The sequence below is a fragment of the Daphnia carinata genome, chromosome 7 (assembly GCF_022539665.2).
Source record: "Daphnia carinata strain CSIRO-1 chromosome 7, CSIRO_AGI_Dcar_HiC_V3, whole genome shotgun sequence".
NCBI classification, from domain to species: domain Eukaryota; kingdom Metazoa; phylum Arthropoda; class Branchiopoda; order Diplostraca; family Daphniidae; genus Daphnia; species Daphnia carinata.
The window spans coordinates 8,913,566-8,938,017 of NC_081337.1; the positions used below are offsets into that span (position 1 = coordinate 8,913,566).

General features: G+C 39.6%; 1 protein-coding gene across 1 annotated transcript; it reads right to left on the reverse strand.

Moving 5' to 3' along the window:
- Nucleotides 1-810: 810 nt before the first annotated feature.
- LOC130704200 (guanylate cyclase 32E-like) lies at nucleotides 811-13,030 on the reverse strand. Its single transcript, XM_057525668.2, has 19 exons — nucleotides 12,898-13,030; nucleotides 8,113-8,472; nucleotides 7,210-7,383; nucleotides 6,983-7,131; nucleotides 5,763-5,945; nucleotides 5,558-5,675; nucleotides 5,339-5,491; nucleotides 5,143-5,248; nucleotides 4,836-5,073; nucleotides 4,580-4,747; nucleotides 4,261-4,445; nucleotides 3,625-4,168; nucleotides 3,427-3,547; nucleotides 3,165-3,362; nucleotides 2,908-3,091; nucleotides 2,690-2,830; nucleotides 2,248-2,615; nucleotides 1,995-2,185; nucleotides 811-1,923 (listed from the first exon to the last, which is right to left on the reverse strand). Exons 2-19 carry the CDS (start codon nucleotides 8,420-8,422, stop codon nucleotides 1,384-1,386), a joined length of 4,071 nt encoding a protein of 1,356 aa, XP_057381651.1. The 5' UTR covers nucleotides 8,423-8,472; nucleotides 12,898-13,030; the 3' UTR covers nucleotides 811-1,383.
- Between the last annotated feature and the right edge of the window lie 11,422 nt (nucleotides 13,031-24,452).

The window sequence follows — 24,452 nt, forward strand, 5'->3', positions numbered from 1 at the left end:
GAACAATCCAAATTGTTTTACTAACACCCAATGTTTCCCTTTGAATATTTCGCCACAAACCCCAACATTAGTCTCATGCTGCAAGAAGATATTGACCTTCGATTACAGATAGTTCTCAACGACATTGCTGATGGGCAGGTTAAATCTCAATATTGGAAAATGTGTTGCCTATGCAATCCTACATAACTAGTTTCAACTAACCATTGTATGCTTAGCTTTGGGAATCATTATTAGTCTTGGATGGAAACACGAACAAAGAATTAAGACTGATACACGTTAAGCAATTTTCTAAACTAAATTCAGTAATTGTTTTCATTTCCATACCTCCTAGGCAACTGTCGACGTGGGCTGGCACAAGTCGGAAGAAACTGATTCACTTTTAAGTATTAACATATACTCATTGCTGCCTTAAAAAAAAGGAACCCAGTTGTGTCAAAATCTTTTATATATAGGGTTCAGTGACCAGTACGACTTTTCCAGAAACAAAAACTGTCCAGACTCTTAAGCAGAGAGATAATTATCTATGTGTCCACTGAGCAAAGCAACGAGCCAACAACGAGTGAAGCAACATTGCAATTGTCGTCTAAAACATTTCTCCAAATATTCTACTTTTTCTCATAATTCTTAAAATTTTACTTTAAAAATGAATATCAACTTTAATCCATGAATACACTTTCTGGTTTCATTCCATACATGAAAACCAATCTTTTGTATTTTTGACAAAACAAATTGGGTGTAGGAAAGAAGGGTTGCAGGCATCCCACCCCTCTCCCCCACATCCTTTTTTTCTGTTGGCAGCCATTATCAATTGCAAGTTCATTTGTACGACAACTGTTTATTTACAGAAAACGTGCGATTTTAAGGTAGAAAAAAAGGACGATCTCAATAACGCACGTGGAACAAAATAAAGCAACTGGATAATCAACTGGATCAAAACGCAGAATCTGGCGGGAGATGTGTCCCATCTCTTCGATCGGCTGCTAGCCTTTTTTTCCTTCTTCCGTAAACAATGCAAAATAGAATACAAGTGACACCTTTTGCTGTGGCCTGTGGAACACATTAAGAAATACGAGAAAAACCAGCAATAAAAAAATACTACGACTGATGTAAATAATAAAAAAGGACAACGAAAATGCGAATGGAAAACGGTAAACGTTAACGCAAGCAAATTAAAATTATCACAGCCGTCCGATAGCCGCATGGCAGTTGCCTATACCGCATATTATACATTTACTGCTTTGTAGCAGACGCTTCGCGTGACTAGAATAAACTATCATGTCTTTTCAAAAACAAATACAAGTGGACGAATCATTGTCGAACGAAGTAGAAGGGAACAGCTTGGAGAATATCGTTCAAGAGGCAGTTTTAGACTCGGAAGTGAGCTCAGACACAAGGCTGTGGGCTCGTAGTCCGCAACGGGAGGGCAGGAGAAGAATCACGATGATGTGACGGATTGGAAGTGATAATGGGAGCAGAACGATAATGCGAAGACAGCACCCGTTGCTGTTTGCACATGCTTCCCTGGAGTTGGCAAGCAGCACATGGAATCTCCATAATGGATTGTTGGTAAGAAGTGAGAGGCATGGGGCTCTGATAATGGCCAAAAGGGCAACGGTTTCTATCACTGAAACCAATGTTGACTCCATTGTTGAGTTGTGGCATCTTTGATTCGTAATCTTCATTGGGAGCCATTGGACAATCACCCAATAGCCATGTACTTGGGGATGTGTCAATAGGGTCTAATTCTGTTGGTGACTGGACATCTTCTAACATGAGTGGAATTTCATGTGAAACTGATGGATCAACAATCACAGGTTCTGGAAGAATTTGTGATGTTTCTCCTTCAATTGAACCAATGCGACCACCTCTCGTGCGCCACGATTCTTCGCCAACGAGCCAATAGGTCATCATTTCACCTTTGCCCTATATTTCAATTGATGAGCAAAAATAAATTAAATTTTGCTGGCCAACCATCTTTAATTATTGCAACTTACACGAATGGATGTCATTCCACGTTCTTCAATGATATAGCCACCTAATCTATTCAGAAGCTCTCTGGTAGCTGCAGAAATATGAATACGAAGAGCTTGTCCAGATGATTCCATTCGAGATGCAGTATTGACTGTGTCACCGAAAAGACAATATCTTGGCATTTTCAATCCAACCACTCCAGCAACGCAAGGACCTGGATTTTAATCAGTCTTTAGGTTAACATGGCTGAAATTAAGTTATTAAAATCAAGCATACCAGAATGGATGCCAATACGCAATTTAAGCGTTTCACCCGGTCGATGGCGAATGTGAAAGTTGCGGATCTCCGAGAGAAGGTGAAGGGCTAGCGAGGCGATTTCAGCTGCATGGTGATCTCCGTTGCGAATGGGCAAACCGCTGGCCACCATGTAAGCGTCACCAATTGTCTCAACTTTATAGGCATCGTAATTTTCCAAAATCGAGTCGAACAATGTGTAAAGTTCGTTGAGCAGGCCGACCACCTGCAGCGGTGTACTGACTGCGGACAGCGTCGTAAAGCCAACAATATCACTGAAATAAATTGTAACAGAGTCGAAACTTTCTGCTTCCACGGGTTCTCCTCGTTTTAAAGATTCCACTACCGACCTGGACAGCAGGAAGCAAACATTTCCGAATGTAAAGCATTTTCTTTGGCATATGAAAATGTAAATTGATTTTACTTTGGCAAGACTCGATGTAAAAGAGCTTCTGTCTTCTTCTTTTCCTCGACAAGTTGATCTGTTCGTTCCTGGACTAATCCTTCCAGATTATAAGTATATTTTTCCATCATAATCATAATGTTGTCAAAGATGTTGGGTTTCCTGAATAATGAAAAACGACGAAAATTAGAAAATAATTAGTAACCACTTTCGCTATGTTGTCATAAATATTGAATTACAATCCAGCTTCCATTTCCTTTAGTCGGCCACGGATGGATTTGAAATCAGGGCGCATTTCCGGCGATTCATGCCAGCAATCTTGCATGCATCGGATAATGTAGTCTTTGCAGTCCAACTGCGAAATGGGTGGACGGAAGAATTTATAGAAAAACCATTCCGGATGCGCTACCTTTTCGACGATTTCTGTCCATCGCAAAAATGTGAACGCGGATTTAGCACAGGGGCATTCAGCTATGCCTACGTCAGCTGTCTTTACCTTTGGGCGACATGGTGTACAGCAAGTCACCCCAGGGTCCTTTACGACCGATAATTTCATAGAGAATGATGCCAAAGGAGAAGACGTCACCCTTCTGGGTTCCGCGCGGTGGGGGATTGTGGTTACGCAACAACTCGGGCGCTTTCCACAATAATCTCTTGCTGCACTGCATTCTCATACGAGCTTCGTGACTCGAGGCTAAAATTTCGAAAAAGAAAAATGAATAATTTTTACTTCCAAATCAATTGCAATCGATTCTTACCTTTGAGTTCGTGCAGGCCGAAATCGGTGATCTGTAGAACCCAACGCGAGTCGACCAAACAATTGGACGACTTCAGGTTTCCATGTGAAACAATTTCACTATCGTGGAGAAAGATCATTCCCTGTACGAAGCGGCAACAATGTACGATCGTTACACGGACATTTTTGTAAACGTAAAACGCTCAACCCTTATAAATACCTTGATCAAATCAGCGACGAGAGATGCGATGAAAATTGTGTCCAATTTAAAATCGGGGTTTTGTAGGACGTCCTCTAAACTACCCCGAGCGCAGTAGGCCGTCAAGATAAAGACGCCTCCGTATTCAACAGAAGCCCCGATGAATGAAACGATATTTTCATGGCGAATCTCTGTCATCTCTTTCAGTTCTTTGCGTACGTTTCGAGTCAAATCGACATTCTTGTGGCTGATGGCCTTGATGGCCACCAGGTTACCCTTGTAACTGCCCGTTCTAGTATAGACACGCTTCAATCCTAAATCACCGATAGGGTCGCCTTTGACGCCAGGAGATGGTCCAAGACTTCCATTACTGCTGTTATTGTTATTGGAACCGTGATGACCACCGAACGCAAGAAGAGAACGTCGCGTGACGGGATGATCGGACGTGACCGACATCGTAGACGGGGGCGGCTCATTGCTACCGTCCGGAAAATTGGTTATGATAACCTCGCGGATATCGACCTTCCAGAGTAAACAAGCCAACTTGTGCTCGTAACGATAATGTCTAGTAAAGAGGAAATGAAAGAATTCCCCGTTCAAATAAATTGTTCGAGCGTTTGGATAAACGGGAAAAAAACAAAACGAGACAAATCCCACCTTGATACGAGGCCGATGGCTACAATGAGCACAACACCTGAGACGGTACAAATAACGAAACTTCTCCAGTCGGGTGTCGCAACCTGGACACATTTTTCACCGAGAAAGCCGCAAGGAGGTTCCGGGATGGGCGGTCCTGATCCGAGCCAGTCAATTGGGCGGCTCGAGTTGAAATATCGAAAGATCTAGGTAAGTAACAGTAAAAGAAAGAATGTTCGTTAAAACAGCGCAAAACTATTTTAGAAAACATGATTTTCTTTATGCTATAGACCGCGAATAGTGGGGATAACCAGACAAAAAAAAAAAACAACAAACTTACGGGCAAATCGTTTGGAGAATTGCTGCTAGAATTGTACTGGAAATACCCAACGGGTTGCATGACGTAAGTCATTGCATCGTCCGACGCCTCAGACCGTTTTCCGTGAAAGGGGAGCATAGAAACCACCGTGTAATTACCTTCCGCGTCGCCATTCGAGTCGATAAATACCTTGAAAACACACACAAAAAAAGATGAAATTGTAGGAAAACTGGTCCGAGGCTTTGTCTGACGTATGTTTTTTTTGTTATTGACTTACATCAAACCCGAGTACTGAATGGTAAGGACGATTGCGTATTCTTTCCATAATGGCGGTTCCATTTCGCGGATCGTAGCCATCGCGAAGGGTCTCAGTCAATGCCTTGGCGTAAATCATGACAGCGTCGTACGCATGGTAAGCATGAATGGGCACTTCGATGTCGTTGAAGATGATTGGATGGTACGGGACGCAGAAAGGTGGGCGTGCCGAATATTCTTTTATTTTGGCCAGGACTTTTCTGTTGGAATTTTTTTGAAAAGTTGTTGGCGTTAGACGTTCGCATTCGCTTGCGATTAGAAAGACTCACTTGAAATCGGGATTGCGCGGATGAGAGGATGTCACTTTCAAAACCGAGCGAAAAGCCTGAATTTCATCGTCTTTTTTCGTGGCCGATAGGTAAGGATCTAGATAGTCTTTTGGAACATACACAAACGCTTATAACACTCTTCTTGATGTATTTAAATGTTTAAAAAACAAAAAAAAAAAAAAAAAAAAAACCTTACTTCGGCTAGTGTATTCTTGAGCATTGCTTTCCGGATCGAATATGAAATCGTCGATGGAAATGACCATGTAATCCCCGTTTCCAAGAACTTGGAGGCCATGTAGAGCTTTGACAAAGTCAACCAGGGCGATGTGTTCACCGATAAACAGGTAAACTGAAATGCAAATCAATTGCTATAATCAAATCGAAAGTTAAATGAAAATAGGACAGCAAAGCTTACCTCGAGTGCGTTGGTACGTTTTCCTGGCAATTTTATTAATTGTTTCTACTTGATTGGGAATGTAATCGTCTAATTGAATCACATCGGTCACGTCAATATTCTTGTCTCTCGCCGAATCCTGCATAAATTGAACGAGGAATTTTACTTCTTGTTTTCGATCAACTGGTCACAAAAAAAAAACTGGTTGCGCAAAAAATAAACATACTTTGATGGCATCTTTGATTTGAATCCACTCGTTCCTCCTTCCAACGATGATGATGACTTTGTTCCAGCCAAATTTTTCCAGCAAAGCCATGACTGATTTAGAGATTTTCGAAGACGGCGGCAATGTGCGAGCAAACGTGAAGTATGTCTGTGGCATTTCTGACAGTTTCGTTTCTGAACATTTCTGAAGAAAAGATTTACATGTAAAAATGTTAAGACTTTCTACAAACGTAACAAAAAAAACAACAAAATTCAGAAAAGAATAGAAAAAACAAAAATGAACATTTTTGTCTCTTTTCAAAATAACCAAATTGAGAAAGGAACAAAAAAAAAAAAAAAAAACTTGTTTGGAAAACAAAAACCGGAAAGGTTAGGTATCCTGTTTCTGAGAAAATGAATGAAATAATACCATGCATGCTGACGATGGGCCTGATCAATGTCAATGATTAATCTCGGTTAGGCTCTACTCGGATGCCCGGTTGCATCCCAAAAATATCGACTCGAGTCTTTTACACTTGCCTCAACTAAAGAAAAGGATCAAATAGCCTAAATACCTCGTCTCATAGATTATTCGATGCCAACGACACTAGAGTATCACTGTTACGACGAGGGAACAAATCATGGCCATCCGGGCCAAACATTAGGAGCGCACCTGACGGAAGGCATAGATTAAAAAAAAAAAAAAAAAGAAATCATTCCGAAAAGTTAAATGTAGAAGACAAATGGGGCCGTCTGACATAATTTTCCTGTTTTAGGACGAATCCCAACTCTTAAGTCTATTCGTGTCTGCTTTTCAACGGAAAAATAAAACGAGTCTTGGACAAAGGAGAAAGTCTTACGAAGCTGGAACAACTCGAATAGGTAATTACTTCATTTCCATTCAATTACGGCCATCCCAGACAGTCAAGAAAAAAAAAAGAAAAAAGAGAGGAATGAAAAGAAAGACGAAAATAAAGGAAATAAAACTAACACAAGACATCAAATCAGGAACGTTCAAGAGAAGCTCTTTGAACCATTACACCCAGGGTGAGCGACTTCTACGTCCTTATAGGCCACTATCCCGGTTCACTTTACTATAATCGACGGCGACCTAGTAGTTCGGATTAGACAGGATTCTACACCAACAAACCTTAGGCCAATTGGCTTTCAGACAAAATAAGAAGCCCAAAGGAAAAGGGTGGAAACAAAAAAGAGAAAAGAAATTGCTGAATCATTGCGTACGTGAGTAATCATGGGTAGGTTCCAGGCGGCTGCCACCAGGGCTTCAGCTGCGCACTGTCCGTCGGGCCCGATGAATGCGATTGTCGAGTTGTTGTCCCTCATTTCGGTCATCCGCCGGATGGCCAAAGCTGTCAGTCCATCATTGCCTACTGCACGTTGAATAAATGTCCCATTTTAAAACAAAATCTATATTACAATCTCCAATTGAAAGAATAAAAATCACGTACCAGGATCGCCTATATCTGCAGCGACGAACTGCAATTTGCGTCCAGGCAAAAGATTCGGGTCGTTGTTGATGGTCTCGATGGCTAGCGGGATGGCGCCCAGCGTCATCTTGCTGCTCAGGTAAGAACTCAGGTAACCGATGGTCAACGGCACTTTAGGGTCCGTAACTGGCTGGTCTGCTGGACGTCGCGTTCAGCATATAAAAAAATTGCGCCACAGCAATGAGCCATGAGGAAAAAAAGAGTTCCAAAAAAAGAAAATGTTAGGAGAGACAAAACTCCAAATGTGTTGGTCAAGATTGATGATATCGCCTTAAGTTCAAATCGTGTTTCAAATATTCTATTCACGGAAAATTGGGAGTCTATGAATCTCTGCCAAAGTGATACGCATTCCAGCGTTCGCATTTCCACTACATCTTAACACGAGGACAACAATGGCGAACGCAAAACGCCATTTTGCTTCCCAAAAAAAAAAAAAAAACAGTTCACTAGGATGACCGCATTGTTCCTTAATTTGGATTGTCGCCCCTAATCTTTTAAAGGTGTGCGCGCATTCTTTTTATTCCTCACAGTTTTACAAGTTGACCATTGACGGATGCGGTTTCGCCTAAAAATGGGGCCATAAAAAGCCGTTTTTGCTCGTTTACGTGACATTGACGCAGGAAACGGGCCACTATCTCCACCGACGTAATACCAACGGTTTTTTTTTGTGTGTGTGGGGCTCATAAAAATTGACCCAAACCAGCCCCTCGTGAAACGCAAAAACGGTCAATGATTAAATGGCGCAAAAAAAAAAAAAACACGAAAAGTGTACGTTACATCCAGGCCTTGCAGACATCGTCTACATCATCCCATTAGGCCACTTACTATTTTTTGTTTTCTTGGAATGAAAATAAAACAATTCACCTGACGAAATGAGATAATTGGACTGGCTGTAACGCTGCCTGACGGGCGACTTGCTGCCGGCGCCTTTCGATTGGTCCGGCCATCCAGGATCGGCGAAATTGAAGGTTTCCTCGTCGTTGGGACAGGATTCAAGTGAGCCGTCATTGGGTTCTTCAACAGTCATTAAACGTAAAAGATCGCTGTCGCTGATGTTGAGGCGGAAAGAGGCAATTGCTGAATTAGCGCTGCTAATGCCCGTCCACGATGCAAGGCAGAGCAAAAGAGCGTGAATCATCATCTTCGTCGGCGATTTGGATGGGTGTGTCATCATCAGTCTCGAATCATTTCCTCTCGGTCACGGTTCGGATCTGAAAACAACAACTGAATTGAGCAACAATAAGGTTTATGATGAAACATATCTTTTTGCAAAATTGTATAGAACGATTAAGACACGCTTAAAACAATCATCTGCCAGACCATGAAAACATCCTTGAAAACACAAGAAAAGGGCGACGAGAACTACACCATTTCATACACTATTTTGCAATGGATTATCAAATATGTTATGTCATCCGGTTGGTTTTATATTTGGATGGCAATTTTTAGGATTTTTTTTTTCCCCTAAATTTTATGGAGCTACCTGGAGAATCGACGCCGTTTAAGACACGCGCCGTGAAAATCAGTTTGGAAAGCAATAACAAGATTGTAAAGAAGAAATATGTCGTGTCCACAAACCCTGGACAATATATGTATATAAATAAAAGGCGGCCTGGACTGACCAGCTGCCACTTGTGCACAACCTTAACATTCTTTTTTTGTGTTACGTTGCAATTTTTACGATTTAATTTTAGCCTGCTGGACGGCTTCCTTCTTCTAAATAAAAATCCTCCTATTTTTAAGGTGGAATAAACCATAACAAAAATGGATAGAAAATTACCTTATTTTATCTGTTAAGTAATTTGATTGCACCCCAAACCCCCCTTTAAAAAAACGAAGTTTTTCTACTTGTAATTTTAACGACAGTTTTACACGAAGGCGACGGCCTGTCCCCTGAACACATTGGTCGTTTTTATGGCCGTCTCCAACACCTTTCCTTTTCAAGGCAAAAGTGCATCCAGTGCTTAACGATGGCAAACCCGACGCCATCAACTAAAACGGGTATCATTTCAATGGGTGCAAAGGTGTAAAAAGGAAAAAAAAAAAAAAAAAAGAAAATCATTCAGTTACACAACGAAAATTGCGTTCCTTCCAGGGTATTACAGTACACGTTTGTTAAAGAAGGGTAGCAACGAGCGTTAATTCTTGTGCCCCTAATACAATTTTTTTCCTCCCACGCAGTTTCCTTTATTATCGTACGATGGGTTGTTTAGGTACAAGCGCTTACCGTCTGCAGTCGACAGAAACAAAGATCTAAAAATAATGGGAAAAACACAAGATGAAATAAGAACCGCCGAAAATAAGACGGAAATGGTTTTCAGTCAAGTTCCATTAAACTCTGGCAACGGCAAAGAGCGCAGACTGGCCCACCTTTATTTTAACTCCCGTTTGAATTAGGAAGTTTCATCTAACGTCGCATTTCACGGTTTTCATTCAATTATAAATTCAATTTGTCTTTTGTTTTGGAGGGACTTGACTCGATTTGCTTATCACCAGATTACATAAGAATTGAGTGAAACAAGACCAACAACAAGAAAAAAATAAATAAATAAAAGAGGAAAATCATTTCGTTTTGAACAGAATGCAAAACAGGTAAAACTCGTCTGAAAAACCAAAAAGGGCGACGACTGATAATTACAACTTCGCAGTGATGCTGAAAACTTTAGTACTGGTTTTTTTATTTAATCGAAACTAACGACTATTTCTGATACCTTTTCCTTATTTAAAATGAAAATTTATGGCGAAAAGAGAAACAGAGGGGTGAGGACAACGTGAGTTGGACGTGACAAGACATCGTTCTTTATTCCCCAGTGCGAATGCATTTTGTTAAATCACAAAAAAAAAAGAAGAAAAAACGAACCGTGACGTCTCCTTTTATGGAACGAAAAATTAAGTATGTATCCTTTTCGAGCGTTATGTAATCTTACGTGTACGGAATCGGCTGTACGCCCAAACGATAGTGAAAGCGAATGATATAAAGGTTAAGGTAGGACGAACTGCGCCATCTTTTTTTTTTTTTTTGTTAATAACAAACTATTTTATAGAAGAATTTGTCGTGTACAAAGTATTTCATGGTATCCCCATAGCAAAATGTTAAACGCAAAAAGAAAAAACTCTGAATGCAGTGTCATTCCCCTCCGGTTTTTTTCCATTATGGTAGGTCGCTAATTAGTTGGTGGTGGCCGTGAGCAAGGGAAATGTCCGCAAGGAGGATGCGACGTTTATCTACTAGTTCTAGGTAAGACTATCGCAGATCATAAGAAACTTGGCCTACCTATCCCTAAGAAAAATCTTTAAAAAAAATAATAATAAAAATTGGAAAGAGATGGGAATAAACTGATAACAAAAACGAAAAGAGATGTGTCACGATTGGTCCGAACTCAAGAAATACCACTCGATGGTTAAGTTGGTATTTAACGAAAAACAACACGTTCACCTCTCCCCACCTGTTGAATTTTGAAAAGGTGATCGAATTTCTGTTGTTTTTCTTTTACATGTTGCCACTATTACAAGGCTATAATTCTCAACTTGCCAATCACTGTTTGGAGAACTCTAAAATAAATGTATGCATTAATTTTTTTTTTTTTTTCCCTTTAAGATCGGAGGGTGGGGGATATAACAGTCACAAAGAACCAGTTTTTAATAACGCCTCAAGTCATACGAGTTTGGTTGTCCAACGAACGTTCAGAGTTTCTCTCTCGCCCTGTCCGTTGTTCGATTTTTCCGAAACACAAATGTTTCGTTCAAAAGCTCTACTTTACAGGTAGATATACAGCAATTAAATAAGCTCTAAGAAAACAGATTCGCGCATTGTGGAGGTCTAGAACGATACCTCAAAAACAGCAAGTTCAACCGCCCCCTTTTTTATGCTGAACATTTGGGTACGAACAAACTAAAAAACCTTCACGATGGAACAAGTTGAATCTGGATCGTGACAAACCGCCGTTAAAAAGATAAACTCATGGCAACTTGTACGAGGGAAACAGCTGGCAAAAAAACTTCTTTGTTTTTTTTTCTAACGTTAATAAACAAATCCAACTTGAAGAGAAGAACGTCAGTTATGGCGTGCATATGTTAGGGAAAATAACGAGCGGGAGGGCAACGGGTACAAAAGTAAAACGCGCTTCAAAATTGGCTCGTTTCAACACTGGGCAACAAATGGGAGAAGAAAGTTTTTTTTTTCTTTTGGGCGCGTACTTCGCCACAATGTGCCAACCGCAAAAAAAAAAAAACGCAACACAAACTCAACTGAATGGCAATTTTCGGCAATAGCTTCTCTACAAATTTGTATGTCGGCGATTTTTTAAAAGAAAAAGGGAGAAGAACAAAAATTAACATTTTTTCGTTTCTTTCTTTCAGCCAGACCTATTTTTATAACGATTCCCACCTCAATGTTGCATAGTTTGTCCATGGCCGGCCCAAAGAAAAACGACCTTTAGTTCATCCTAAGCTACTAGGCTACTCATCGCTAACGGAATGAAGTTTGTGTTTTGTTTTCGTCTTCTCTATCGAAGGACCTTCGCGACAAGAGGACCTTCGAGGGGGGGGAAGACAGTACCTGTCAATTGTCCTCCTTGTCTTCCCACCCCCCTTTTTTTAAAAAAAGGGGAGCTCTTTCTCAATACATCCTTTAATCAAGTGACGTATCCCGGTGAATTACGAGCACAAAAAAAAAAAAAACAATTGAAGACAGCCAGGCGAAAAAAAAAAAAAAAAAATAACAAAAGTCGGGAGAAGATGGTTGGTTGGCGTTGCTGTTGATTGTCGAAAGTTCTTTTCTTTTCGTTTCGGGACCAATGGTTGTTACGCACATGGCCATGACCAGATACAACAAAGAATTGATTGGCGAGATCGGTTCCACAACAAGCTCACCAAAAGGCAATAAAAAAAATATAAAAAATCGAGCGCGACCCTTTAAGGGACCCGAGATAAAAAGACATTTAGAGTAACAGTTTAACACCAAAAGCTCTCCTTGCAATTGTTTTTGATATTCGCTAAATAATTTTTCTTTTTCAAACACCTTGTTACCAAGCGAGCCAAAAAAAGAAACATGGCCAAAAGCGCCATAAAAATGGCAGTTACGACGTTCTTTATGCATCGCGCGTGACGCTAGTTCTTGAACGAGATGCATATCGGATGCGTTCCTTCGTTCTGCTATAATACGCTTGAGACAATTTCCTGCTATCTATTTGGATCGATCGCTGTATTTTTTTCCTTTAAGAGACGCACACACACAAAAACAAAGGAGCGAAAACTGTCATGAATCGTTGTTTTCAAGTTAACGTTTGCATGACGAGCAGCACGATCGGAACGTATACGTCAAGAGCTTGAATAATCAAGAGCTCTCCTTGTTTCGTACCCGATGAATTTTATTTTTTGTCCTTTGAAAAAAATAAAATAAAAAATTCAACGTCTTTCTAATGAATTCAAATCCAATCATGCCTTTAGCACGACAATTTTCTTTTTATAAAAAACGGACCTGCAGATAAAGAATGTGCTATAAGCTGACAAATAATAACGCGTCGGCATACTATTGTTGGCCGCTCTTTTCTCTCTCTAGCCTTTGAGATTCTCTTAGCCAGAGATGCCAATCAAGTTGATGCTGTTAGCTAAAAGGACCCCCAAAATAAACACGCAATCGTGGCTTACCGGATGCGATAAATTTTCGTTGTTGCCAATCCACGGGGTGTCGTTGTCAGTGCCGTAGAGTTTCAAAAAGAAACAACAAAAAAGAAATGGGATACAATACGCCACTGTTGCTCGGTGCACAGTGTTTCTTTCGAAAACAAAAGAGTTCACAATCAATTCGGAAAGTGGAGTCGTGACGACAAGGTTGAACGGTTGAACCAAAAGAAAAGATGGTAGGCCTCTTTTCTCTTTAGTTGATGATGGGACACACAAAAATATCCAGAACTTAAAAAGAACTGGTTAGGAATAAAACAACAAACGGAGGGGAGAAGACGAAGAAGAAGAACAACAACAAAAATTGGAGAACTTTTGGGGAGGAAAAGATCCGATCTGGTCGCCAGTTGGCCAGTCACTGAGGCAGCCTATACACGGACCAGTTGACTATAGAGCTATATAGAGAGCCAGCAAGGCTGCCACACGGCACCGCAGACACCCAATGTGCATGTTCAAATATGAACGAAAAAAAATAATAATAATAATAATAAAGCCAAGATAAAACAAAGAAAGAGAAACGGCCAAATAGACACCGTAAAATGTGTTAAGTATTTTCTTTAAAAAAATATTTGATTGGCGATCGGTTTTCGTCTTTACTTAAAAAAAAAATTGTATTAAAGGTTAGTTTAAACGCAAGGGGTTTTACTTGATGCGGCCTATCCAAAATAAAAACGATTGCGAAGCGATGATGGAAGAAATAAAAGAAAGAAAACGACAAGAAGAACAAGGTGTAAAAAGACAGGTGTGCACGACTCGGCAGCGATTTGATGTACGTTGAGTCACAACCTTCGCCGTTATATGTCAAACGCTTGAGCCAACACACTTGTCCCTTATTTTCCTTTCATTCTCCTCCCTTTTCTTCTGTGTTTCTGATTTTACTTCCTCCTTCTCTTTCTCTCTCTCCCCCCCCCCTTACACACTTGAATCTGAGGGACGACAGATGAAGTTTACCTTTTGTTGGCCATCATCATCAGCGCTGTCGAAGGCGTGTTCTCACAGTGATATGCCCAATGGCACTCTGTGTTGTTGTTGTTGTTGTAGAAAAAGACTCGTTCTCATTGCGGGATATGCCCTCGCGCTATCCATCAACAACAAAATAGGCGAAAACAAGGTTAGCCTTCGCTCCCCTTTGGCTGTTTGTTACCGTAAGGATCAGTTGCCCACCAGCAGCCGCATGTTAAATCTCTTTTCCCTTCTTATTTATCTTGTTTGTTTTGTTTTTTTTTCCTCCCCCTTCTTTCCATCATCTGCGCGATTTGAATTCGTGAAGGCTACCGAGGGAATAAAGAGCCGATGGCATCGAAGGATTACAAAAGAGAAAAATAACCGGAAGACTATGACCAAGTTTTGTGCGAGCACCACCTGCCTTTACCTATTCGCTTGGAGGTTGCATGTATGTTCTTTTTTGTTTTCTCTCTCTATAGCCGCTACTGACAAGAATAATCATTCATGCAACACAAAAACATCAGCAGCGGCATCTTATATGTGAAAGCATAATACCACAAATCAATCTGACTAGGCAGACAGCACTGTTGACATTATGCGCAGTTCCTGCTGTTATCCGTTGGAAGACAAAAGACTTTCGAAGAAAGATTTTTTTTCAGTTTTTAACGGTGACAATTTACTCCGTGATTTTTATGTTCAATTAAAATTATTGAATCGTTCACGCAGAGATTCACAAGTGTTGTGCGGAATTGAAAAAAAATATAAATCGAAAGAGGCGGAACTAGGAAATGGAAATGCGAGGACGATGCTATCTCGTTAAAAAGAGAAACACAAACGGCCTATTGCCCGTTAATCGAGTAGAACAATGAAAAAAAAAAAAAAAAGATCTAATAATAGGCATGGCTATTTCAACCGGATGTCTAGACGTTCTTGCATGGCCATAAGAGTGGGACGTCAGTTACGACATCGAGCCTATAAAAGAGGCCCATCGGATGTTTGGCAATTCAGTGAAACGAAAAAAAAAAAAAAATTCATGTCAAGAAAAATAAAATCCATTTCTTTTATGACCGCATTTAGCAAAATTAAGGCAGCAAAAAAAAAAAAAAAAAAAAAAAAAAACTTTTTCGTGAAGAGATCGGCGACCCTCTAACGTTAGAGGTTGAACTATACGATGGAGAACGAGAAAAAAAAGTGATTTTGTTTTTCCTTTCCTATTTCGGCATTGACTTCCTACTTTTTTCCCCGTTTGCTATCGACAGAGCAATGGCAGATTAATGTCGTGGAAAAGGCAATTTAGATCTACACGATCAGGTAAAACACACGCAGACCCCCTACCCTCCCCCAAAAAAGGGGGAGTAATCTGGAAATACAAATACACAGCCAGAGCGAGAGATGGAGAAAGAAAGAAAAAAAAAAAGAGCCACGGGAGCGGAAAAAGCGCCAGCTGGATGGGTTCTAATGTGTGAAAGTATAAGGAGCCAAAAGTAGAACGAGGAAAAAAAAAAATTTATCTGAAAAAAAGACGTTGAATAGAAAAAAAAAAAAAAAAAAAAAAAAAAAAACTAAATAAAAAGGTTGTTACTAAGGCCAGCAAAAAAAAAGAAGGAATTTTTAGAAAGACTAACGAGTCTCCTTTTTTTTTTTGGATACATAGCAAGCGGCCTTCTTTATTTTTGCAGACTACCCGCAGTGGAATAAGTTGTGCGTTGGCAAAAGCCAAGTCCCCTGCTGTTGGAGCTGCGTTCCGTTTGCGTTCAAATTCGAAGCCTCTCGTGCCTCGCCATCAGCAGCAGGGCGTCCCTTCTACTTTGGTTGTTGGCCGCATTACATCAAGTAGATACGTGTGGCTGCTACAAGGGCGTGGTTATCTATTCGAATTTCGACTGAAAACTTTCTTTCGATTGGGATCTGTCACTTTAAACCCGAGGCAGAGAGCGTAATGTTGGTCGGTTTGGGCAGTGCCTTCCATCACTTTGACTCTTCTATTTTAGGTCGTTTGTGTTAGAATGACGGCGATGATGGGCTAAAAGATGTCTATTTGGATTGTGGTTGATTAGACTCACAGTGATGGAGAGTGCATCTATTGTTGTTCCAAGAGCCACCTAAAAGCAGTGTCGCCCTTGATGATGAACCAAAAAAAAAAAAAAAAAGCAGATAGAAACTGCCTGTCAGTTTGTTTTAGACCCATGTTTGGGCTGCACGATATGGACACACGTAAGGCAGATGGACCAATCAGCGTCCCAGTTCGGGTTTTTATCCAAAATCAAATATTTACTTCATCCTTTTGGTTTTCTTTGGATTAAAAAAAAAAAAAAACAGCTAAGAAAAGAGCTGTCTGTTTTTAATTCAATATGAAAACATTAGAAAAGCAGCAAAAACAAAAACGGAGCGTCTGTAAAGTGGCAAGAACAATGAACTAGCAAAAAAAAAAACGGTTAAATTCATCAACAGGTAAAAAAGGTTTAGCGCGCTAACTAAAAATAAAACTTCAATAGAAAACGAAGTGTTATTGACCTGTTGGCTGAATAAATCATTCAACGAGGACACAATGACTTTCTCTTCGTTTATCATACCTTCAACTAAAACAAAGGCAATCAATTGACATGTCCCTGGAATTCGATTAACGATCACCTGAAACATTGTCCACTTTTTGAAACAGGTCGTTTACAGCCGTACGCTCATCTGAGAACTTCATTTTTATTTTGCCAACCTATCCGACAAGTGGAACACAAATTTCCCTACCACTACGCAATGTGAGATTTTTTTTTTTCTACTGGAAAACGTACAAAGTCCCCAAAAATATCAAACAAAGGCGAATAAAAATAACTGAAAAAGAACCTTCCGATATCACGATCGTTAAAAACACAAAAAAAAATGTTTTTTTGGCCACTTCCATATCTGGTTTATTGCAGAATTCCAGTTAAGTTTTTCCCACCCGTTCCAATAAGCTATGCCTTAACCGCAACGAAAAAAGAGAGGCTCGTACTGGACACACACAAAAAAAAAAACCGGTTACTACTGGATTTGCTCGTTTTTGTTGTGGGGTAGGTTCTTTTTTTTTGTATTTTTTCCTCTTACGAATGGACCTTGTGGCTAAGCACCAGCCATAAGAGCACAAAGTCCGTCGCTGTTCAACAAGCAGAACTAGAGAAAAAAAAGAAAAGAAACGAGCAACCAAACGTCGTGCAGCGTGACGCTAGCGGAAATAGTTCAATCAACCGGGACATCCCCTCAATGCAATAAAACAAATTCGAAAAAAAAATAAAAGGAAGGAAAAAGAAAACGCGCGCTAGAAGGAAGTTGTCATTATTCAACATTTAAATAGTCTCTTTTCATTTTCGCAATGTTTTTTTTTTTTTTATATTATTTTTTTCGTTTGAAAAGGAATGACGATTACGCCATCAACCTCTTTCCTCCTTGTCTGACAAATGCCGGCCATAATGAGGAGACATTTTGGACATGCGCGCCACGTACAAAGTCCGACAAAGTAATTTACCGCTGTGCAAAAAAGGTTTTTTTTTTTTTTTCTCGACAGAGGAACTCCCCGTTTCACGAACTAAAATCTTCCATTCATTCCGGACAGAGATTTTTTTTTTTTTTTATTAGGCAATTTTCAAAAGGACTGACGTCACTGGCAAAAATGCGCCAGATGAATACAAAAGGATAAGTGGCCTAAAAGACTTTGTTGCTACTCGCATAGAAACAAACGTTTGCAATCCCGGCAACAAAAAGTGGCAAAAAAAAAAAATTTAAAAATGAAGGAAATGATAATAAATTACATTCTGGCGCAAAAGAAATGCGTGTTGCGTCATCCAGCGGAATGGACGGCTCAGTACACGAAAGGTTATTTGAAAAAAAAAAAATATATAGATAATGGTACCCTCACGCAACGCACTGCCGATGCCGTAACAGCGGCCCTCCCGATCATTTTGACTATGACCAAAAATAGGGAAGCCGGTTGGCCATCGCAACGGCTTATGTGAAGTAGAGTCAAGGTCGGGCCGCTGGGTATGAAAGAACTATTTTTTTTTTCTTTCCTTACACAAAATTTATGGTACCTCCTCAAACGTCTTTTTCTTTTTTTTTTTTTTTATTTAATTCTTTTTTGTAACCTTAATACCACATAGCCCTCTTTGTTGTAACAACCACAGGTGTTGTTGCGTCATACCATTTTAGATAGCAGTTATAAGATATAGTTTTACTGCATAATGCCAATGGAGAAAAAAAAAAAGAATGTACATAATGCGACCGCCAGTTGCGCAACCAGAAAAGGTGAAAATGACGAAGCATTTATATTTTTTTTAAATTATTTTTTTTTTTTTTAACGTTTGTTTTTGTTAGCCAACGAAACAAACAATAAAGGGAGACGTGTCGGATCGTTGGGGAGGTTCGGGTCGTTGGGTATTAAATGTATGAGAAATATTATAAGGGAGAGAGAGAGGAAAAAGAGAAAACCATTCAAAAAAGGTGTTCCAGCTAGACGAAAGCTGTTTAGTTGCACTCGGCCAATAGCTTTTTAACCTGCGGGGGGTTCAAAAGGCTGGGCCGGATGGCAACGCACTACGAACAACAGTACATCCAGCCAAAAAAAAAATATGATATAGACGCCGGCCGCACAAACTGTGAAGCCAAGATCTCCTTTATTCGTGCAAAAAAAAAAAAATAAAATGAAAAAGAACGTTGAAATGGAAGAACGACGAACGTTCAATTCGAAGGGTCGCTAGGTACGTTGCTATTTGGCATTAAATATTTCGTTGAAATGCCGACTTTCTTCGCGTTTCGACTTGTGAAAACTCTACAACACAGAAGGTACAAAACCATCTGGATGTTTAACTAGGGGAGGTACGACAACAACAACAACAAAAAAAAAGAAAACTAACAAAGAGAAAAGATAGGGACTCTCATTGATAATTACGTTTACGTGACTTTTCGTTTACAATAGGATCCGTAAAAATAAAATGAAAAAATCCGCTGTGAGCGGGTTCGATGTTTTTCGCATGCTGGAATTTAGTAGACAACGCCAGGTGAGTTCGTTGTGCCTCTAACGGAGTGGAAATGGGTTCGCTCAAGACGAATACATTTGATGCATAAGTGTCTGTCATTAGCTTAGCTGATCGTCCTTCTTTATTACCGAAAAGATTCGTTCTTCAATCATAAAAAAAACGCATGTTTTATTTTACTTCATCTTTTTTATATATATAAAAGATCTAGGCACCACGCTGGCACGCGTATCTTTAACATCCGTGACTCGAGTGGTCACGTACTCCTCTCTTTGTTGAGCCATCGAGTGACGTCGGTTCGTGCAAGAGGAACACACATCAGCCTCAACATTGTCCAACATTTGAAGAACTCCAACTATTATTACCTGGAAATTTGTTACTTGACTGAAATGCAGTTATTTTTTTGCCCCCCTTGTCCTATCGTATATCCAAAATGGCATTTGACCACTTAAAAAAAAAAAAAGGAAAAGTACGACAGCCACATGAAAAGAATTTGAAAAAAAAAATAAGATGGTCAGGTCATTCGGTTAGTTATAGAAAAGGCAGGTACCGGGCAATGGGTACACACAAACAATCCAGGTGGTTCACAGCCATTTCGAGACTAGCTCTTTTTAAAAAGGGACGGGCTAAACTTTGATGATTTTCGTCCGTTTTCAGAGATCGATAAAAAAATTAAAAGCAAAAAAATCAGGACTTAAATGAAGAGATAAGGAAAAATAAAACAAGCGGACGAAAACAAATGAAAATAAGAAAACCTGCTTTTGATCTTGTGTTCCAGAGACATCAAGTCAGATGCACGTCTATTAGCTTAAAACAATACACGGAAATCAACTCTTCTTCTTAATTATTCGCAGAACACAAAATAGCCACAATGTTCCCTTTCAAAAAATTGAATCGTATTCATCCATGAGGCACGCAACGAAACCATTGAGAAAAAAAAACGTGTCCCGAAACATTTGGGACCCAACAAAATCATTGCGGAAGAATGCAAGCGCAATGTGACAAGACAGCGAACGTCCTTCAGGGTCCTTGAGCGTGACCAATGTTTTTTGTGTGTCTTTCTTCTACGCCCTTTTTAAAAAAAAAAAAAAAAAAAAAAAGAGAGACAGATGAGGGAAAGGAGATGTTTTGTGTTTCTTCGTCTGGTTTTTATAGAAAAACACCCAAATGAAACGAAGAGGTGAACCAAGACAACCGAACCGAAAGAGATTTGAACGATTTGAAGCAAAACACGTTTTGTCGCATGCCCTGCAAGTCTGGCAGAACATGGAAAAGCACAATTTTTTTTTGTTTTTTAAAGGAACATACGCGTTCAGACTGTACAGTCGTAAAATTCGGACAGCGCCCCCCTTCATTTTATTATTTTTTTTTCTCTTTTGCATTTGCTTAGCAACTTGGAGTTTCCATTCAAGGATGCATGGCAATGGGCTTTGGTGTTATGATGTTGGGTTGTACGTATGCGCGTTGTATTTTAAAGTGAAAAAGAAAAAGAGAGACAAGCGAGTGTGCAATGGTGCACTACATCACCTGTGGCGTCAATGGCTCAAGACAACGAGTTTGGATTTTTTTTTTTTTTCATTTTCTGTGTGTCTAGATTTTTTCTACAGGTAAGAAATTAAAACAAAAGGGACACTCGCATTACTTTTTTTGTAAGTGAAAAAAAAAAAAAAAAAAACTTGCCGGAGAGAAAGGTCCTACCTTTTCAGGTACCATATAATCCTAATATTTGACGATGAAATGGAATAAAGAAAAAAAAAACACAAGCCATCCGATAGCGTCATGTTTTGGGGCTGTTGCTAAGCCAGCCATCAAGGAGAAAACGCCGTTACTTATTATACTGAAAGCTCTTTCAAATGCAATAACACGAAGAAAAAAAAAATAGAAAAACAAAACAGCCAAGAATAGCAACGCCGACAGCTATCGCACGGCCAATTAAAAAAAAAAAAAAAAAAAAACCAAGAAAAACCCCGATGTTTGGCTAGCAGACAAGAATAATTTCGGTAGACTCGAACAAACGTACAACACATTCCCGAAAAAAAAAACCTTGCGCGGCCTCAAATAGACAAAAAAAAAAAACAAAAAAAACAAGAAGAAACAGGTTGTCTCGTGCGGAATTAAACCCTCCGGATAGAAAATAACTTGAACAGCGATGGCCGTGAGTTTTATTTTCTTTTTGTTTTTTTTGTACCCACTTTTACACGACACTTTTCTATCACATTTTCTTTAAAAATTCACGTATTATTCAAGAGAACCAGAAGCGCGCATTGTGCCAACCAATCGGTCCACACAAACGTTGTTTTTTTATTGTTTTTACCCCAGTCACGCAATAAACACCTTTCCTTTTTTTTTTTTTTGCTAAGAGGAGAGAGGCAATTATCGACAGCTACGTATAAATCTATTTATAGAAGTTTTATGAAACTCGATGTCAACCTGTCAAGGACATTTTTTCGAAATAAACAAACAAAAACATTGAGTTTTAAACAGCTCAGTCAAGTGACGCTCAATCCCGTTTCTGTCCCCGTCTCGTGTCTGGCACAGTAAAAGAAATGTTATCAAGCGCATTTGATTTCGTCATTCCGCTCTCTAATTCTATTTTTATATAAGGCGACCGTTTTCCAAAAAGGTTTATTTTTTTTTTCTTTCCTAACATCGAACTGCGTCGCGTAGATCCGGGAACGACATCCCGGCACCTTGCTGTCAATTAACATAATCTAAAGAAAGTCTCGTGGCAGCCAAAGAAGAGAGTTTTGTCTTTACATTGCTCGATTATTTTTTTTTTTCGTTCTTTATTTTTACGTTTCGCTGGGTGAAAGTTGTGCAGCAAAAGAAAATCTTTAAACAAAAAAAAAATTTTAATCCCTATATTTACACTACAGCTGTTGATCGACCGCATTTTTCAAACGATCAGATGTTCATCTTTGAAAGAAGAAGAAAAAAGGCAAATGAAATTATTAAGAAAACGTTGATAATGTCCTTTTTTTTTAGTACACGTTTGGCTACTTGTTCAATAGACAACGGACCAATGGTCTTTGCTTTCGGGTCATTAAAGGTAAGAAAAAAAAAGGGGGGTATAATAAAATAGACTTGGGAAAGTAACAATGGCCACCTCAACGCCAAAGGTGTTGCGTACTCGTGTAATTTTTCGGTTGAGAGAGAATTCCGATTTTTTTTTCTTTTATTTTAACGAGCGGTCCTCCTCTTCGCCCTTACTGTTAGCAACTTAAAGGCTAGTCATACACAGATACAACGAAAGAAAAATGTAGACTCAAACGTTTCTCATTTTCTTTGGTTATATCGTTTTTTATTCGTTTGATGTACTGCGTGCGTCATCTTTTATTGGATGCCTACGTGTGTACGATCAAGACGTAATTCTTGGTAGGAACTACGCATCGATTCGTTGATGAAATATCTTTTATTCGCCGTTTCTTTTTTGTACAATAAATTGCGAAAAAAAAAGCTATTAATTCGAAAATATATGGACGATAATTTACGAAAATGAACGTCTGCTGCTGACGTCAAAATTGGGGGTCCTACGTGCTCTTTAGCACGTAGGCCAGCAGACAAATTTATATATTGTTTTCTTTTCTGTTAAAACGCAAGTGTAACATTGTGCCCGTATTCATTCTTATAAAATTCGCTTTAAACTCAAACTGAGGACACGTCCTATTCGATTAGCCATCCACCCGAAAAAATGACGAACTGTAGTGACCAGTCATTCCAGCTATTTTTAAAAGCAAATTCCTTTTTTGGGAGAGTGTCGAGATTTGAATGGCTATTTTTGTAACTCGTTCACTCTTGTTCTAGTGTCAGTATCACCAGCCGTCAAAAAGTCCAACCATGTGGGATGGCCGATCACACAAATCTAACAACAGGTATTGGATTGTAACTTGAGATGGAAAAACAATCTACACCTGTGCAATTGCGAAATCAACAAGCAAAATATTACAAAAAGAAAAAAAAATGCCATAAATAATAAAAAGAAGGACTGATATAACCTGTCTAGTGACCAATCATGACATCCGAGTTTGTTTCTTTCCTGACTTATCAGAGGTCTCTCTTATCCGATGACGAAAAAAAAGGGCAAAGAAAAAAAAAAAAAAAAACAGAATTAATGACACGAATTTTGTGTCATTTATTTATCGACAAGAGAATGCGACGGATTCCCAGACTTGGGATGACCATCGCGGGATAATCGGAACCAGACTTCGTAAAAAAACCCAAAACAATGAAACTTGTATGGGGTATCATCAAAGTGGTCAGACGAGACCACAGACGAGACGGTCACCTGTTTATGTTGGGGTCGCTCTCCTTGCAGTCTGACTTTAGCGGATACAGTCGCCTTAATTCGTTCGTTTCAATCCCCCCCCCACCCAATGTTTTGTACAATGCATAGGCACCTGAATTGAACTTGACGGGGCTGGCAGTAGTAACAAGGAAAAGACAAACATGAAATCAAAATAACGTTCGAAATCACGAATGTCTGTTAAACAATTGAATCAACAGGAAAGATTTTTAAAGGGCTGACTTGTACGCAATGAACTCTGGCGTGTATCGTATCCACTTTAGGGAAGGTTTGAGCATCCTTGATGACCAAACCCAAAGAAAGACGATGCCTATTTATAGAAAGAGAGATTAGACAGATAACAAAATCACGCCAATGGCAGTCGACAAATGCCAGACGATAAGGATGCCCTCCAGCCATTCAAGATCAACTCTTTCGGCTCATCATCTAAAACCTTTACTTTGATTTTCGTCCTTGCACTGACTTTCACCCCCCTGATCAAACGATCGGCCATCATCAGCCAATCTCTCTTCTAGGAGGCAGAGTTCAAATTCGAAAGCCTTTTTTTTTTTGCGTGTCGGTTATACATGTGTAAACTTGTTTGGGTTATCGCTTTTTCCGGTTCCTAGGTATGAAAGACTTAACAGATTTTTTATTGGAGCTCCATTGTCCCACAGCCTAATCATGCTATTTTTTCTACCGAATTGTTTTTATGTTTTTGAATTAAATGCAAAACGTGAATAGCTGTGCCTAAATTTAGTTGGACAGGGCGCCCCCCATACTGCATGTATTCTTTTTTTTTTTTTTAATGAATGTGGTTGTATGGATCGCCAATTGCAAACTGCGGAGAATGCGTAAGCAGTTGTAGAAATCGCGTGCTCGTTTTCCTTAATGTGCGACTCGCAACGTGAAGATTGTTACGGCGCTGGATCGATGGAACGGGAGAACAGGACACTGTGGGACTATTTTAAGAAAGAAAAAGCTATTCTTTGTAGTTGACTTGCGATTGGCTGCGCTTTACACCAAACGGAAAATTAAGACTTGGTACCACCAATTCCTATTTGTCCGCAACGCAAAATTCAGAATTTTGCCACGATATCGTTTCATTTCGACGCACACTGAGCTATAGATAGAAATCGATTGCACCTGACGGCCAACTGGCGGTTCAACTTTAAACAGTTGAAACACGTTACGGTGAGCAGCGGCAATATTTTCGGCCAGCGATGCAGCAATGAGAAAACAAAAATTCGTGAAACTCGAAAAAAAAAAACAGCAACATCAGAAATAGCGTCATG